General features: G+C 41.3%; 1 protein-coding gene and 1 long non-coding RNA gene across 3 annotated transcripts in view; one reads left to right on the top strand and one right to left on the bottom strand.

Annotated features, from left to right (window-relative positions):
* Positions 1-10,849, bottom strand: part of LOC101485919 (serine protease 27) — a 63,253-nt gene extending 52,404 nt beyond the window's left edge. Inside the window, exons 1-6 of one of the 2 annotated variants that reach the window (XR_013098429.1) lie at positions 10,784-10,849; positions 7,987-8,007; positions 7,600-7,762; positions 7,154-7,422; positions 6,137-6,279; positions 5,555-6,050 (exon numbers count right to left, since the gene is read on the bottom strand). Coding sequence is in view for 1 of the 2 variants with exons in the window: in XM_014407823.3 (XP_014263309.3) it covers positions 5,829-6,050; positions 6,137-6,279; positions 7,154-7,422; positions 7,600-7,762; positions 7,987-8,007; positions 10,784-10,838 (873 nt within the window). In the remaining variant the exon portion in view is untranslated. Of the gene's footprint in view, positions 1-5,268; positions 6,051-6,136; positions 6,280-7,153; positions 7,423-7,599; positions 7,763-7,986; positions 8,008-10,783 lie in introns of those variants that run through there. The other variant, XM_014407823.3, reaches the window with a different exon arrangement.
* LOC143418417 (uncharacterized) lies at positions 7,188-8,331 on the top strand. Its single transcript, XR_013098433.1, has 2 exons — positions 7,188-7,298; positions 7,574-8,331. It is a non-coding gene; the product is annotated as an uncharacterized LOC143418417 (long non-coding RNA).
* Positions 10,850-14,403: the final 3,554 nt, after the last annotated feature.

The following is a 14,403-nucleotide window of genomic DNA, read 5'->3' as shown; positions in this document are numbered from 1 at the left end:
ATCCAGCAGATTTGGGCTTCTTGTTGGGTGCATTTTCTTCTCTTTGCCAATCCAAGTATCACACTTTGACTGACGCGAGGCCTGTAAGGAAGGTGGAGTCTGTTCACTGTGATCAGATGGCAAAGTTACACCAGGGTGGGAAATTTAGTCCAAGCTGGTTTCATTTCTTTTGGGATTCATTAGTGAGGGTTTCCTGCTCTGGTCCTCAACCAGCTTTCTGGTTCAGCCCCACAGCAAATTTGGTACTGAACCTGTGGTTTATGGACACTTGAATCTATTAATTTCCTGCAATGCAATAATTTATAAACAAGTTCAGATGTAGTGATGCTGAAATAATAATGGTTTAAAACGAACACAAAGCCATGGCCAGGTCGCACTGTGCTACTGTGATGGAGTGTTTTGCAAGTTCCACATTTGGTTCAATAAAATTTCTGCAGTTGATAAGCCTGTCATGTGTGGGTGCTTTTACTACTTCAGTTTGCAGCAGATTTGAGCTCTGAGGTGGAGAACACATCTGTGGACATGTTTAATGTGTAAAATAAGGATATGCTACTTTGGTGCTTTATTTCTGTAACTGCACAGCTGTTTAAAGTAGACTCGTCAAAGTATTTAATAAAAACAAGCATATTTGCTAGTGATGTGTAGATGAGGCCTCGTGAAGCGTTTCAGCACATTCCCCGAACTTCGATACTGTCGACAGTGTTGCTGTTTTGCTCCATGCTGACACCTGCTGGACCTTAAATGTCATTGCAGGCAACTTACTTGAGACTCTCAACTAGGGGTGGGTTTTTATAATCGATTCATCGATTAAAATCGATTCTGGCTTGGATAACGTAAAATCGATTCATTAAAATCCTGAATCGATTTTTTAATATAAATTTATTTTGTCCGAAATGCCAGAATCTCTGGTGACATCTCACAAAATTTCAAGAACCACCAAACAGTAAATGAGAGCAGGTACAGGGATTCTGCACATAGACTTAAACACACAGCGCGACCCGCGGATCAGAATCAGTTAGATGTCGCCTTTCTCACAGTCGGGGCTGAAAGCCGACAGCTCGCTGATTCTGATCTGTCGGCGGGTCGGCGCTTTGTGTTCACGCCCTTTATGCGCTGATTCTAAAGCTGTTAGTTTGATCTCTCTCCAAACAATATTGACCGAACCAGCAGCAAAAGAAGATCCAAACGCTTCACATAAACATCGTCATGAATTCACTCTTTTACTGTTTTGCTTCCATTGCGATGCGCAGCTCTCTCTCTCTCTCTCTCTCCCTCTCCCTCTCTCTTTCTCTCTCTCTCTCGAACAGTTTCGCTTTCTTCATTATTCGCTTGCTTGTTACACAAGTCTACTGTTGTTTACAGGCTGTCGGCCGCTGTTTTTTTTCCCTTTTACATTCTTCCGAAAAGAAAACCTCATTTCTGCTGTTCAATACTGAACAAATTTAAACTTTTTAATATTATTCAAAATGCAAAATGCTGTGTCTGTAATAAAACCGCTGTAACGTCAGAGGTAATGTTCATTAATTAATGGTTTTCTTTCGTTTTTGATGTACTGCAGAATATTTGTATAAAATCCCAGGCCAGGAAAATCACCTTCATGTTTTTCTGTGTTTTATCTTCAGCTACTTTGACACAAAGGCATCTGCTGTGATGCTCACACCTTGGATAAAGTCTTGAGAGTGTCAGCTTCCTTTTTATAGATACAAAAATATGTAAATGTTCTGATCTGAATTATACTTCTGACTGTCAAAATTTCCCAGATTTAAATCGAATCGAATCGAATTAAATCGAATCGTGGATCGAATCGATTCGGGACCTTGTGAATCGGAATTGAATCGATTCTAGAAATCAGTGACGATACCCAGCCCTACGTCTCAACAGACACTGATTCAATGACCTAGTCATACTTGTATACACTGTAAGGTACTTTCCATGGAATCATTTTATATCTTTTACATTTCAAATGTTGTAGACATCTTTAAAATATGTTGCGAATGACATTAAGTGAAAATTTAAATGAAAGTATTGTGAATGTAATATTACCCATTTAAATGTAATTGACTGGAGAGTTTATTATAAATTTCTATTCAGAAAAATAAGTTGTTTTTACATTCAGCCTATTGCATTTTTTTGACACCATTTCCCCAGCTTTGGAAAACACGCTCACAGGGCACAGATGAAGCTGGGGTACAAAAACTGTAAAGCCAGGTGGGAAAGGTTCGGATAAGATGTCTTCCTATTCCTCCAGTACCTTAAAGGATCCTCTGATCTTGGAATGTTTCTCTCCGCCAAGTAGCGCTGGACCTCAGTAATGGAGTCTGCTGTTGGGTTGTTGGGTTGTCTGCCAACTTCTCCATTGAGCCGCTGCCACAGGTATAATAAAAAATGCATGGCTGTTTTAGTTTTTGTCATCTACCCCAAATTAGCACACATTAGTATCAAAATAAATGTACGAATAAACTGATAATACTGAACTTGCCTGGAACAGGTGACTGCTCTGATGAAGGTCCAGGCTGTGGCTCAGATGTTGTGCAGGCAATTACTGCAGCACACTCCACTTTCAGGCGATTGACTTCCTCACTACACTTGGAGGAACTATGAAATCCGAGTGTTTTAAATCTGGGGTCTAAAAGTGTTGATAGGGTCAACACACTTAATGACTCCAGATTAGAAGCGGTGTCTGTGACACGACACCTCAGTTGGTCATGGAGATGGGTGGCTGCTTGTGTGTGTAGATGTAAAGAGTTCTGCTCAAGTGCACAATATAGCATTTTCATCATCATCACCTTTGATCCTGAACCTCCCCTCAGACAACTCCACTGTAGCCTGGTGGAAAGGGACCAACACAAGAAGTGCTTCTGTTACGATGTCACACTCATCAGCCGTAAGTGGAGTTAAATCTGTTGGAAGAGAAGCAACAGATTCCCAGCCTGCTTCTTTCTCATCATGAAGCCGTGACAGCATCTGATATGTGCTGTTCCAACGTGTTGGTACCTCGTTGATAAGTTTCAAGACGGGCCGTCCCACCTGCTGCTGCACTTGAGCAAACTTTTCTTTGGCTGCAGTGCTGGATCTGAAGAATGATACGATCTGTCTAGATTTGTCTCTTATGGATGAAAGTTCAGGGATTTGATCACATGATTTCTTGACTAATACATTGCGTTTGTGTGCAATGTGAACTGAAAGTCGAATTTGGAGAGTTCTTGTTGCTGCAGTCATGTTTGGTGCTGCGTTGGTCAGAAGACACCTTATTTGTGATGGCCCAGTCATCCATCATGACCGTTTTGAATTGGGCCAAATTGTCTGCAGTGTGACTTTGTGGAAAGTGTTTCACACCCAACACAGATGCGCACAACTGCATATTCTCATTAATGTAGAACCCGTCACTCTCCACAATACTAAGGGGTTGGCAGCCATTTATAATAAAATCCAGGACTGCCTGGTGCAGAACAGTCATCCTAGATGCTTGATTTCAAAATAATAGAACACATATTAATGAAAAATGACAATAAAGCTGTTCAGTGTCTGTATAGGCCGACCTGTGTTCATTCTCGGTGTGCTTGTCTCCTCATTTTCATGTTTGGCTCTGTAACGCCTAAACACTGAGGAGGTGCTTTTGTTTGTGTAAGAAAGCTCCGCAGAACAGATGCGACATTTAACCTGCATAACATGAAATAAATATTTTACACTGCAGGTCACGTTGCTGTTGTTCCTATTCTGATAGATTACACTGAAACAACGACAGACAAACAGTTACCTTATTTGCAGTGAAAAGATCAAAATGATCCCACACAGCAGAAATCTTTCTTTTTCTTTTGGGCTGCATTTTGTTATAGAGAGATATGTTTTTTTTAATCTTTGCGAGAGCCTTCTGTCACAGAGCACTTCTGACACTTGTCTCGACTCTCAATTTAAAACATTTAAAACTACAGGCTGAAGTCTTTCAGGTGTGTAAAACAGGCAGGTGTCACAATTCCTCTGATGGTGTAAAATTAACGAAAGGTCTGTGGCTGCTCCACACCGCTCCAGAGAATCATCCACTGGTGCTCCGTACTCCTCCAGCTGCTCATCACCGATGCGTCCAACCATGTAGTCAGAGTTTAAGCTGCATCTCTGCGGTTCATAAAAGAAGCCGGCACGGCGACACCGAGATCCAAAACTACGCTTCTCTTACAGTCGTGACACACCGAGGCTGCAGCTGTCAGCAGCTGTTTGTTGGTCAGTCACTGCTCTTAGTTTATCCACAGGAAACGAGTTTATGTTTGAAGGTCTCACTCTGCACATGCACGTATCTGCCAGGAGGGGGTGCTAAAAGATCTGCTTTCACACTGCACACAGTGTGTGTCATTTCCCTGAGGTCCACAGGACAAGCACTTTCAGCTTTTTAATTTCCCCAACATTTAGTAACATTTTGACAATAATCAAATAAAGTGTTATAACAAGCACAAAATCAGACCTGCTCTTTATTTCTTTATGTTAGGTGTCGTGATGATGTTGTGATAAGTGTAATTTGAATCTTCTTTCTCTTCTCTCCTTTGGTCACCTGCTGCTTTTGAGACTGTATGCTTCTGAGTTTTATTTATTTACTATAAATAATAAATAATGTTCAGCTGTAATGATGTAATACATTAGCACTGCTGCCTGGGTTTGAATCCCCCATCTGGCTGGAGCCTTTCTCTATAAACCTCCATGACATTTACACCAGGATAAAGAAACAATAATATTATGAAGTGGTTACTGAAATCACGATAATGACAAGAAGAATCAGAGAAAGAGCTTGCATCCATGAGCTAATGAGAACATCGTCGTAACCAGGCGAGCAACACGGCGAGCGCTTGGTGTGTGTGCTGCTGACAAAGACAGTTCAGTTCAAACTCCAGCTCTCATTTCAAATCCACAAACATGTTAAATGATTCTACTTTTTTCATCTCAACAAAAGAAAGAAAAAACAACAAAAGGTTATTTGAATTTCTTTTATATTTCAAATCAGTCCAAGAGGGATGATCATTGCCGCTGTGTTCCCGAGATCCCCAAAATATATTTCTTTAACTCCAACTGATAAATATTAGAGGCGATTTTATGAAAGCAAATCGATTCAGTCCTGTGGGCACTGTGGTTGTGGTTGTTTTAGGGGTGGTGGTTGGCATTGGTGGCAGTCCTTTGCAGGTGACACTGAGGTCAGGGTTAGGGGTTTGTAGCTTAAACCTATTCGCTGGAACGTTGAAGACAATGTAATTACACAGCAAAGCAAGACACGAGTAGGCAAAGTTCTTCATGTTTCTCGTGCACGGGAGAGAACCGGACAGGCGCCGTTCCTTCGCTTGACCCCAGTCGCTCTCGTCCGCTCCCCCGTAACACTGCTCTTTTATTGAGGTTACATGAATATACATAGGTGCATTAACATATGACGTCTACATACAAACAAAGAGTACCTTGCCTGTGTGTGTGTGTGTGTGTGTGTGTGTGTGTGTGTGTGTGTGTGTGTGTGTGTGTGTGACCCCATGAACGACTTCCCTAAACCATCTAAACAAAAGGCACTTAACCTAAAACAGACATAGATACGTTTATCCTACCATAAAACAATAAGAGAAGGTACGAGCTCTCCCACGCTCCCAGAGTGCTCTGGAATACACACAAAGTTAGCAGACTATTAAGGATCAAACCTCTACCAATCTACAACTAATTATAAAACTCTAAGCATATATAAGTAGATATTTCTAAGCACAAATGATAATCAACAATACAAAACCTGACACGTTTTGTGTGTGCGTGTGGGGGGGTTAGCCTGGGGCACCAAGCAGGCTAGGACCGTCCCTGGGAGGCAGTCCTCAGCAGGTGACACTGAGGTCACTGTTGGTCCCAGTGGACGTGAACGCCATGAAGCCCGGCTGGTTGGAGGAGATCTGGGTCCTGATCCAGGTCTGGTACTGGGATACTCTGGCGTAGACTCCTGGAAGATTCGGCCTGGCGCAACCTTCCCCAAAACTGACGACTCCCGCCTGAATCCAGCGACCGCTCTGCTTGATCACCATTGGACCTCCTGAATCCCCCTTTGAGAGCAGAAACATTTACTGTTAGCTGAGGAGAAGAAACTGTAGAAGGTGAAAATGTGCCAAACACAGGTAACAACAATCACCTGACAGGAGTCCTTTCCTCCTGCACTTAACCCGGCACAGATCATGTTGTCAGTGATTGATCCCACTCTATAGTTACAGTTACACTGCCTGTTTCCCACAACAGGAACCTCCACCTCCATCAGGTTGGGTGAAGGAGCGGACGCTAAGGCAAAAAAGTATAAAGCAGAAAAAGTAAAGTAGATGAAAGGTCTCCCTCATTTGATACCAGGATTATTGTGTGGCTGTAATTCCTTCCGTATCAAAAATATTTTTCTTGTCTAGTGATATTTTAACACTGGGGAATGACGCTTTGGCTGTGAAATGGAGAAACAACACCAGTATTCACATGGCGAGACAAAAATTGGAAAGATTCTAACGTAAAATTGGCCAAAAAAATGAGGTGAGTGGTCAGGTTGGATGCACTCCTTTTGCAGGCCTGTTGACTGCAGTGGCTTGTTTTATCTCAAACAGCTAACAGATCAACTGCAGAGGAATGGCTTATTTGAAGGTCTCTATCACGGTTCTGGGTCATTTTGACGCAGCATTTTCAGTTTCTTGCATTTTGGTATTATTCTCTATGATTTATGTTCTGATTCTCTGGTTGTGCTGTTTTGATTGTTATTATTCTATGTTTCAGTTTAATTCTGGCTATGAGTTTAGTTCTTGTTCTTGTTCCCTCGTGTTTAGTGTAGGTGTCATGTCTGTGCCTATTGTGTGCTTCCTGTTTTACTTTGAAAATCTGTGTCTCATGTCAGTGTTTCCAATTTTGCTTCCCTTGTCTCGTTAGGTCTAATTCCTCCCAGCTGTGCTTCCCTCCTGTCTCCAATTCCCGGATTACTCGACTGGGTACTTAAGCCCTTTTAAAACATTTAAAAAAACAATGTGTTCCCAGTCATCAAACTCAGATTTAGAACATTTTAGCTTGCAGAAGAATTTTATTGCTTGAAGTATTTCTGAGCCATCTGAGAAAGCACACTTGTTTCTTTCAGTGTGGAGATTTTTTACTCTAAAAGTAATCTGGTGTTTTTATGACCCACCTCCTTCTCTAGTACTTCCCCAGCCGGTGACCCAGCTGTTAACACCGCTGTAGAAGATGCTGTTTGAAGCTGCCAGGCAGACGGGAGAAATGTAGTTGTTGAAGGTCACCGGTGAGGAGAGCTGCAGGAGGCAGATGTCGTTGTCGTAGGTACCAGAGTTGTATTTTGGATGTTTGATGATCTTTGTTACAGTTCGAGATACTGCATTGGGATTAGATCCCTGTAGACTCTGACGGCCCAGATTCACAGTCAGTCCTCTCAGGTTGGTGCTGAGATCATCAAGGAGCACAAAACAGCATGCAGTTATTACGATGGCTAAAAAGAAATGATATTATTGATTCCTACTCTGTTAAATATTTATCCTGTTACACCCTCACCCCCTGATTACAACCTTTTATAATCTCTTTAAATCTTGTTTAGAGTGCAGCTTCAGCCTCATCACTCACGTTTCAAAGCAGTGAGCAGCAGTCAGCACCCACTGACTGTTAATGAGGGATCCTCCACAGAAGTGGGACCCAGATCTTTGCAGACTGACCTGCCAGGGCCAGCTGCCAGCGCGGGCCGCCTGTCCTCCTACAATCTTGGTGTTGAGCTTTGGCTGACCACAAACTGAAGACCGACATTAAAACACAGAGTGAGCATTACTGTAGGAGCTGTAAACTCTCAGCACTACAAACTGCTGAGTGAGGACACAGTGATCCTGGACTAACAGCAGTAAAAAGTAATCTGATTTCAGGAGTTCACTGCGTTGCAAGTCTAGAGTCCAGTCAGAAACTAATATTCATCCTCATGATGTATTAAACATTACAAGTTAAAAGGAAACTTTATCTTACCATTCAGCTGTGACTCAGACTCTGAAAAACAGGAAAACATTTTGGTTAGTGTCACCTCAGCTATTTTGAGTCTTCAAACTGGACGTCTGGACTTTTGGTGCAATTCAAGCCTTTTGGAGCATTTTTAAAGACATCATCTGATCAATAACAGCGCTGCTGTGGTTTCAAGTCTTTGGTGTCTGGGAGTCCACGAACACATGATCTGCAGTTACATCATAAGTTTAAAGCTTATGGACGTGCTGCACATGATTACTACATGATTACAACGACCAAGAATTATTTTTAGGGGCTTGTTTATATTAAATAAAACATGATACAGAGCATCGCAGCACATTAAAAAGACAACAGCCTTAATTAACGCAGTGGACGATTGGACCCAAAAGTTGGGTTGATACGTCATCACTTATGTTACGATTCGATGTTGTCAGTGTTTTGTTTTAGGCGTGACTGTTATGGGTTTCCTGTTTTACTTTGAAGGTCTGTCTTATCTCAGTGTGTTCAGTTTAAGCTTCCTTGTCTCGTCAGTTCTGATTCGCCCCAGCTGTGTTTCCCTCCTGTTGTCCATTCCCTGATTGCTCGCTCTATGTATTTAAGCCCTGTGTTTCAGTTTGTCATGGTCGTGATCTCCCCCCGTGTTGTAAATAGTTTGTTGTATATAGATGTAAATAGTTGTCGATACTGTTTTTACTCGGTAGCTGTAGGGGTGAGAAGCCATTTTTCTTTGGGAACCTTTTCTCCTGTTTTTGGTTAGAGAGGCAGGTAAGACACCTGTAATATTTGTTTGGGGTTTTCTGTGAAGGTAAGCCAGCTGCATTTCATTTCTAGAGTTTTTGTTTGTTGTTTTGGCCATGCTCACCCTGATGCCTGCTACCTTTTGGGACTCAATAAACTGACTGGCTGTTGTGAAATCCGTGGTAGCTGTTTTTTGTTGGTTCGTCCTCCTTAAGAGCAGGGAGTGGGGGGGGGGGGGCATTTTTCCTTATTTTTGTTTTCCTTATGTCGCACGCCGGTTCCCTGGGCTGGGGTGTAACCCTTAACAGATAACAACGAGGGTAACGAAAAGTCTAAATATGGCCACATCTGACTTTATGAGCTATAAGAAGAATTATTTCCTTGGTACTAAAACCGATTCTGAAGTACAATTTCACTAACTTAGAGGGTAACCGTGGCAGATCGCCTCAAAACAAATTTCCCACGCGTGGGACTAATAAAGGTTATCTTATCTGGAAACAAGTGTAATCTCCACATTTCAACTTTTTTTCAAAATAGATTTTCTAATTTAATCTTGAAAATTCGACTTTATTCTTAAAATGATCAGTAATGTTTTTTCCTAATGTGGCCCTAATACTCTGTAATTAAGTTCTAACTACATAATTATATCTAATAAAGTGACTTCTTACATTCATGTATATTATATCCAATATAAGCATTAGAAATATCCTGTCTCAGAGTGATGCTGAAAAACTTTATGCATTTATTACTTCCAGGCTGGACGACTGTGATTCATTATTATCAGGAAGTCTTCAGTTAATCCAAAATGCTGCAGCCAGAGTCCTGACAGGGACTAGAAGGAGAGAGATTTCTCCTGTATTGGCTTCCCTTCATTGGCTCCCTGTCATGGGCTGGGACCCAGCATTTTCTGTTCATTTTGCATCATTGGCATGTACTGTAGAAGACATGCTAAGTTCTTGTTGTCTCTACCATTAGTTCGGATTTCAGTTGCCTTGTATTTTGACATTCTTTTATGTTAAGTCATCCAGTCCAGTCTTTAGTCCTTGTCGATCTAGATCCTGTTGTGTCGTCACCCCTTATGTTCCAGTCTGCCTTGTTCATGTTGTCAAGTCAGTATTACGTCTGCCTCCGTCATGTTTCCTGTTTTATTTTGAAAGAGTCTGGTGTTCTTTGTTCATTGTATTTAGTTTCACTTCCCCTGATCGCCCCTCGTGTGTATTTAGTGTGTGTGTACGTTTCTGTCTTTGTCAGAACGTCTGTGTCACCATGTCATAGCACTCATGGTAGTCACAGTAAACATAGTTATCATAGTTATCGTGTTTAGTTTTCCCAGTGTAGGTTGCAGTTTATTTTGTCACCCAGTTTGTATTGTATTCATATTTATCAGCCAAAATAAAATGGCTTGGCTTTGGTTTAACTCTCCGCTCCGTCTCCTTCTGTGTGCGCACCTGGGCCCTCGTTCTCGCACAGTCAGCTCCGCTGGCCGTGACACTCCCGCTTAAATCCAGAATTGAATTCAAAATCCTGCTCCTCACATACAAGGTCTTAAATAATCGGGCCCCATCTTATCTTAATAACCTTGTAGTACCATATCACGCCCTGAAATGTTGGTGATTTGATGATATATAAATAAAACTGAATTTTCTTATCACAACAAAAACAACAGCTGAATGTCATCTACGAAGGACGTGAGCCACATATTTGAACTGTAATATCTCTTCTTGAGTATTAAGACTTAATATGTTAACATTATAAAAACATTATAAGTCTCAAGTTCTTAATATGAATTGGAATAAAACACGGAATCAAAGCTAAAATAAAATAAAGCAGCTGTGACACAGACGCTGATTGATGGAGAGCAGTTCAGCCTCTCAGCTGCTTCCAAACCAAACAGATCGTCACATTAATCTGTGTTTTAGCTTTCATCACCAAGATAAAGATGAAGCTAAAGCACAACACCAGTCCTCCTTTTCCTGCAGTGCCACTTTAAAGTGAAGCGCTGTGCTCCTGAGTGTTTTCACCCTCTGAGTCGTACCTGATGCAGGTGTGTGCAGAGAGCTCTTACCTTGGGTCAGGAGCATCAGCCCAGCAGCCAAACACATCACTTTGTAGAAAGCCATCGCTGTAAGATCCAAACCTCCAGACCTGCTGAGGCATAAATAACCTTCCTCTCTCCTCCTCCTCTCTGTCTGCATTAAGCACACCTCTCTCAGACACCTGTCTGACGACACACCCAACACCTCACTGCAGCTCACCTGATCCAGGAATTTCAGCTTCCAGGCAGCAATGTTGAACCTTTTTATTAATCCTTTCCAGCTCGATTTCTCTCCCAGTCAATCAGTACACGTCCTTTTCTCCTTCCTTGGTGTCCAGCCTCACATACGGTTCACTGTGAGCCTTTTCCTTTATCCTTGCCACCTCTCTCTTAGCAGCCAGCAGTCCGGTCTACTTCCTTCAGCTCCCTGACTCTCCCACTTTTTCTTTGCTAACCTCTTCCTTTGAATGCTTTCCTGTACTTCCTCATCCTAACACCAAGTCCTCTTCAGTACACCAAACACCTTCTTGGATGTTTCCCTCAGCGCTTTCCCAGCTATCTGGCAACTTTTCCCTTCCAACCAGAACCTGAACTCTGTGCTACATTCTGCCTTCTTTAACTTCCACCATTTCATCTTCATCTCTGTCTTTCGCGTCCTCTTCTTGATTTTTATAGTCATCCTACAGAGTGCCATCAAAATCTCCCCTGAGGCCACCGTGCAGTCTTACATCTCAGATTGCAGGTTCTGCGTAAGACACAATTTAATTGTCCAGCAGAATTACTGGACTTGAAAACCTGATGCTGAACAAACTGAACTTCACAATTTAGCATTTCTTCTTGATATTTCATTCTGCTTTTTTCTAACCTAAATAATAAATATATTTATTATTTATAAATATTTATATTTATTCTGCTCTTAAAAATTTGAGCATGTGCGAGTCAAAAAACAGTGAACCTGTCTCTTATTATTCGGCTGTAACTCTGATAACAACCAGTCACAGAGTGGAGACAGCTGTCAGCATTGTCAGCATTTTCTTTAAACTTAACTTAAACAGAAACACAATAACGTCAGAAGAACAATGACCCAACTCTTAATTTTGAAATTATGACTAATGACTGAGAATGTAAAGTTCAAATGTCAGCACTGAAGGTTTGTTTAAAGAAGCAGTTTCTGTTTGTGCTGCATGATTCACTCAGCGATTATAAAGGACAGAAACACAACAGATCTGTTCTGTGAAAGAAAAAGTCCTTTCTGTGCTTCATTTATCTGCACTGACAGCAGGACTTACACAATAGGGAGTGTCAACAATAACCCTGCTCAGGAATTAACTGGTCAGCCTGCATTAGGTTTCCTAGAATTAACAAATGAACTGCATCCACCGTCAGTGACATAACGTGGAATTACAGTCTCCTAGTTCTCACCCCCCCCCCCCCCCCCCCCTTTTTTTTTGTATATGAGGGGTGGGGGGCACACTGGTGGTCTAAATACTAGAGACTGCGGGCAATATTACATTTCCTCTGCACATGCTCAGTAAGCCTGTGGAAGTGAAGTGCAGTTATCCAGAGGTGTGGACTCGAGTCACATGACTTGGACTCGAGTCAGACTCGAGTCATTAATTTTATGACTTTAGACTTGACTTGAAAAAATGTTCTAAGACTTGTGACTTGACTTGGACTTTTACACCAGTGACTTGGGACTTGAATTGGACTTGAACCGGTTTACTTGAAAAGACTTGATATTTTACCCCAAATATAAAATTTAACATGCATATTATATGGAGATTGAAAATGTGACGTCATTCACGGGTAGAACCGCAAAGGATTCTGGGAACTCGTGGCAAGAAGTACTAGCGCACGCAGGCTTTCAATTAAAATCAGTTATACAGCGATAAAAAGAAACACAAAAATGTCAAGAAGCTGTTGTATTATTAACTGCAATAGCCGGTCGCATGACAGCCACGGGAAGCTGACGGGTAAAGAGATCGGTTGTTATCGGATTACGTCGTTGAAGAGAAATTGTTCGAGCCATGTTTCCGAAGTAACAAAGATGCGACGGGTGGCCTGGATTGCAGCCATTCAAAGACCAAATATAACGTCCCAGAACACTCCAGCTCACAGGTTAGTCTGCTCCAAGCATTTACACGAAGGTCAGTCTGCTGTTGTAGTTAATGCGTCATTTTTCTTAACATAATTGGTGATATAGGTTACAAGCAAGTCTGGCGCTGAACAGAAATTGTCGCGCTATGCTCCTTTATTTATTGTGCATAAATAGTAAATTATCCTGACACAATATTGCGTTTCGCTTCTGTTATTATGGTACATTGACAAAAACATATACTTTTATTCACAGGATAAAACAGGTTTTTTGTATCACTAATTGCCCAGTACGATTACAGCATACAGTATTATTGTCACTGCTACATTTCTGTGATGCTACCAGAAATTATTTCCACTACTAATTAATTACCGTTGAGCTCAAAGGTTATATTAATAAACGGTTAACGAATGTGTATTTATGACGATGATTTGTGAGACTGGTAAACTTATGATACGTACGATGGTCTTTACTTTCTACACGGTGCATTTCAAGGTCCTGCACCCATCCGTCGGTAAACTGTACCTGGGCTTGTTGCAGTGACCTGAAGTTACTAAACTTCATGAGTGTGTGCACTCACTCCAAGAAGCGTATGATTATAAATATGCATATAAATATGCTACGATGAGATAGCTGACTTCATCTAACTAGCAAATGTTTTCCAGGCTACGTTGGTGATACAGTTTTTTTTAATGTGTATGATATTTTTGTCATGCGATTTTAAAGCCGGTCCTACAACCGCATCCAAGAATAACATGCAGCTTATCTCAGAACTGTCGGTGAAAATTATTCTTGGAGCTAAGTTTAATTGAGCTGCATTTTAAAGAGGTGCAATTTCACAATTTGTGTATATTTTCTAAGTTCACTATTTTGTATGTGTTGAGAAAAACACAGATTTAAAAATTACATGGTCTAATATTTACATTTAGCATAACTGCAACATTATTTTTTCGTTTTTTTTTTTAAAGACTCGAAAGGACTTGAAATTCAAAGTTTCAGACTTGTGACTTGACTCGGACTTTTACACCAGTGACTTGAGACTCGACTCTGACTTGCCTGACATTACTTGAGACTTGACTTGAGACTTGAGGATAAAGACTTGAGACTTACTTGAGACTTGCAAAACAATGACTTGGTCCCACCTCTGCAGTTATCTCACTTATGCAGAGATGCTCAAGGTTCAATCTAATTTTCTCATAAGGAAATTTGTTTTTGGATGTACAATATTTTTTTCTGCTGCCAAAACTTTGGATAACTGGGATTTTTATTTATTTATTTATTTTAATTCCGGAGGCCTTTGAAAGTGACAAACAAAGACTCACTGCAGGCTTGGACAGCTGATTGAAGGAGATGCTCTGTCCCCACTGCTGTTCTGCAAAGGCACGAAACCCCCTCAGTGAGATCGTTGACAAGACTGGCTACAGATACCGACTATAGAATCGAGCGATCATCATCAGTGTTTGAAGCCACGTTATGAACCAAATAAACTGTTCAGGTAAATTCACCCAGTCAGGGGATTGTAGCCTAGCTGACTGACTGGTTTTCTCCCAGGCTG

The sequence above is a fragment of the Maylandia zebra genome, linkage group LG4 (assembly GCF_041146795.1).
Source record: "Maylandia zebra isolate NMK-2024a linkage group LG4, Mzebra_GT3a, whole genome shotgun sequence".
NCBI classification, from domain to species: Eukaryota; Metazoa; Chordata; class Actinopteri; order Cichliformes; family Cichlidae; genus Maylandia; species Maylandia zebra.
Note: the sequence above shows the minus strand (reverse complement) of the source record. Positions and strands in the feature narration are given on the sequence as shown.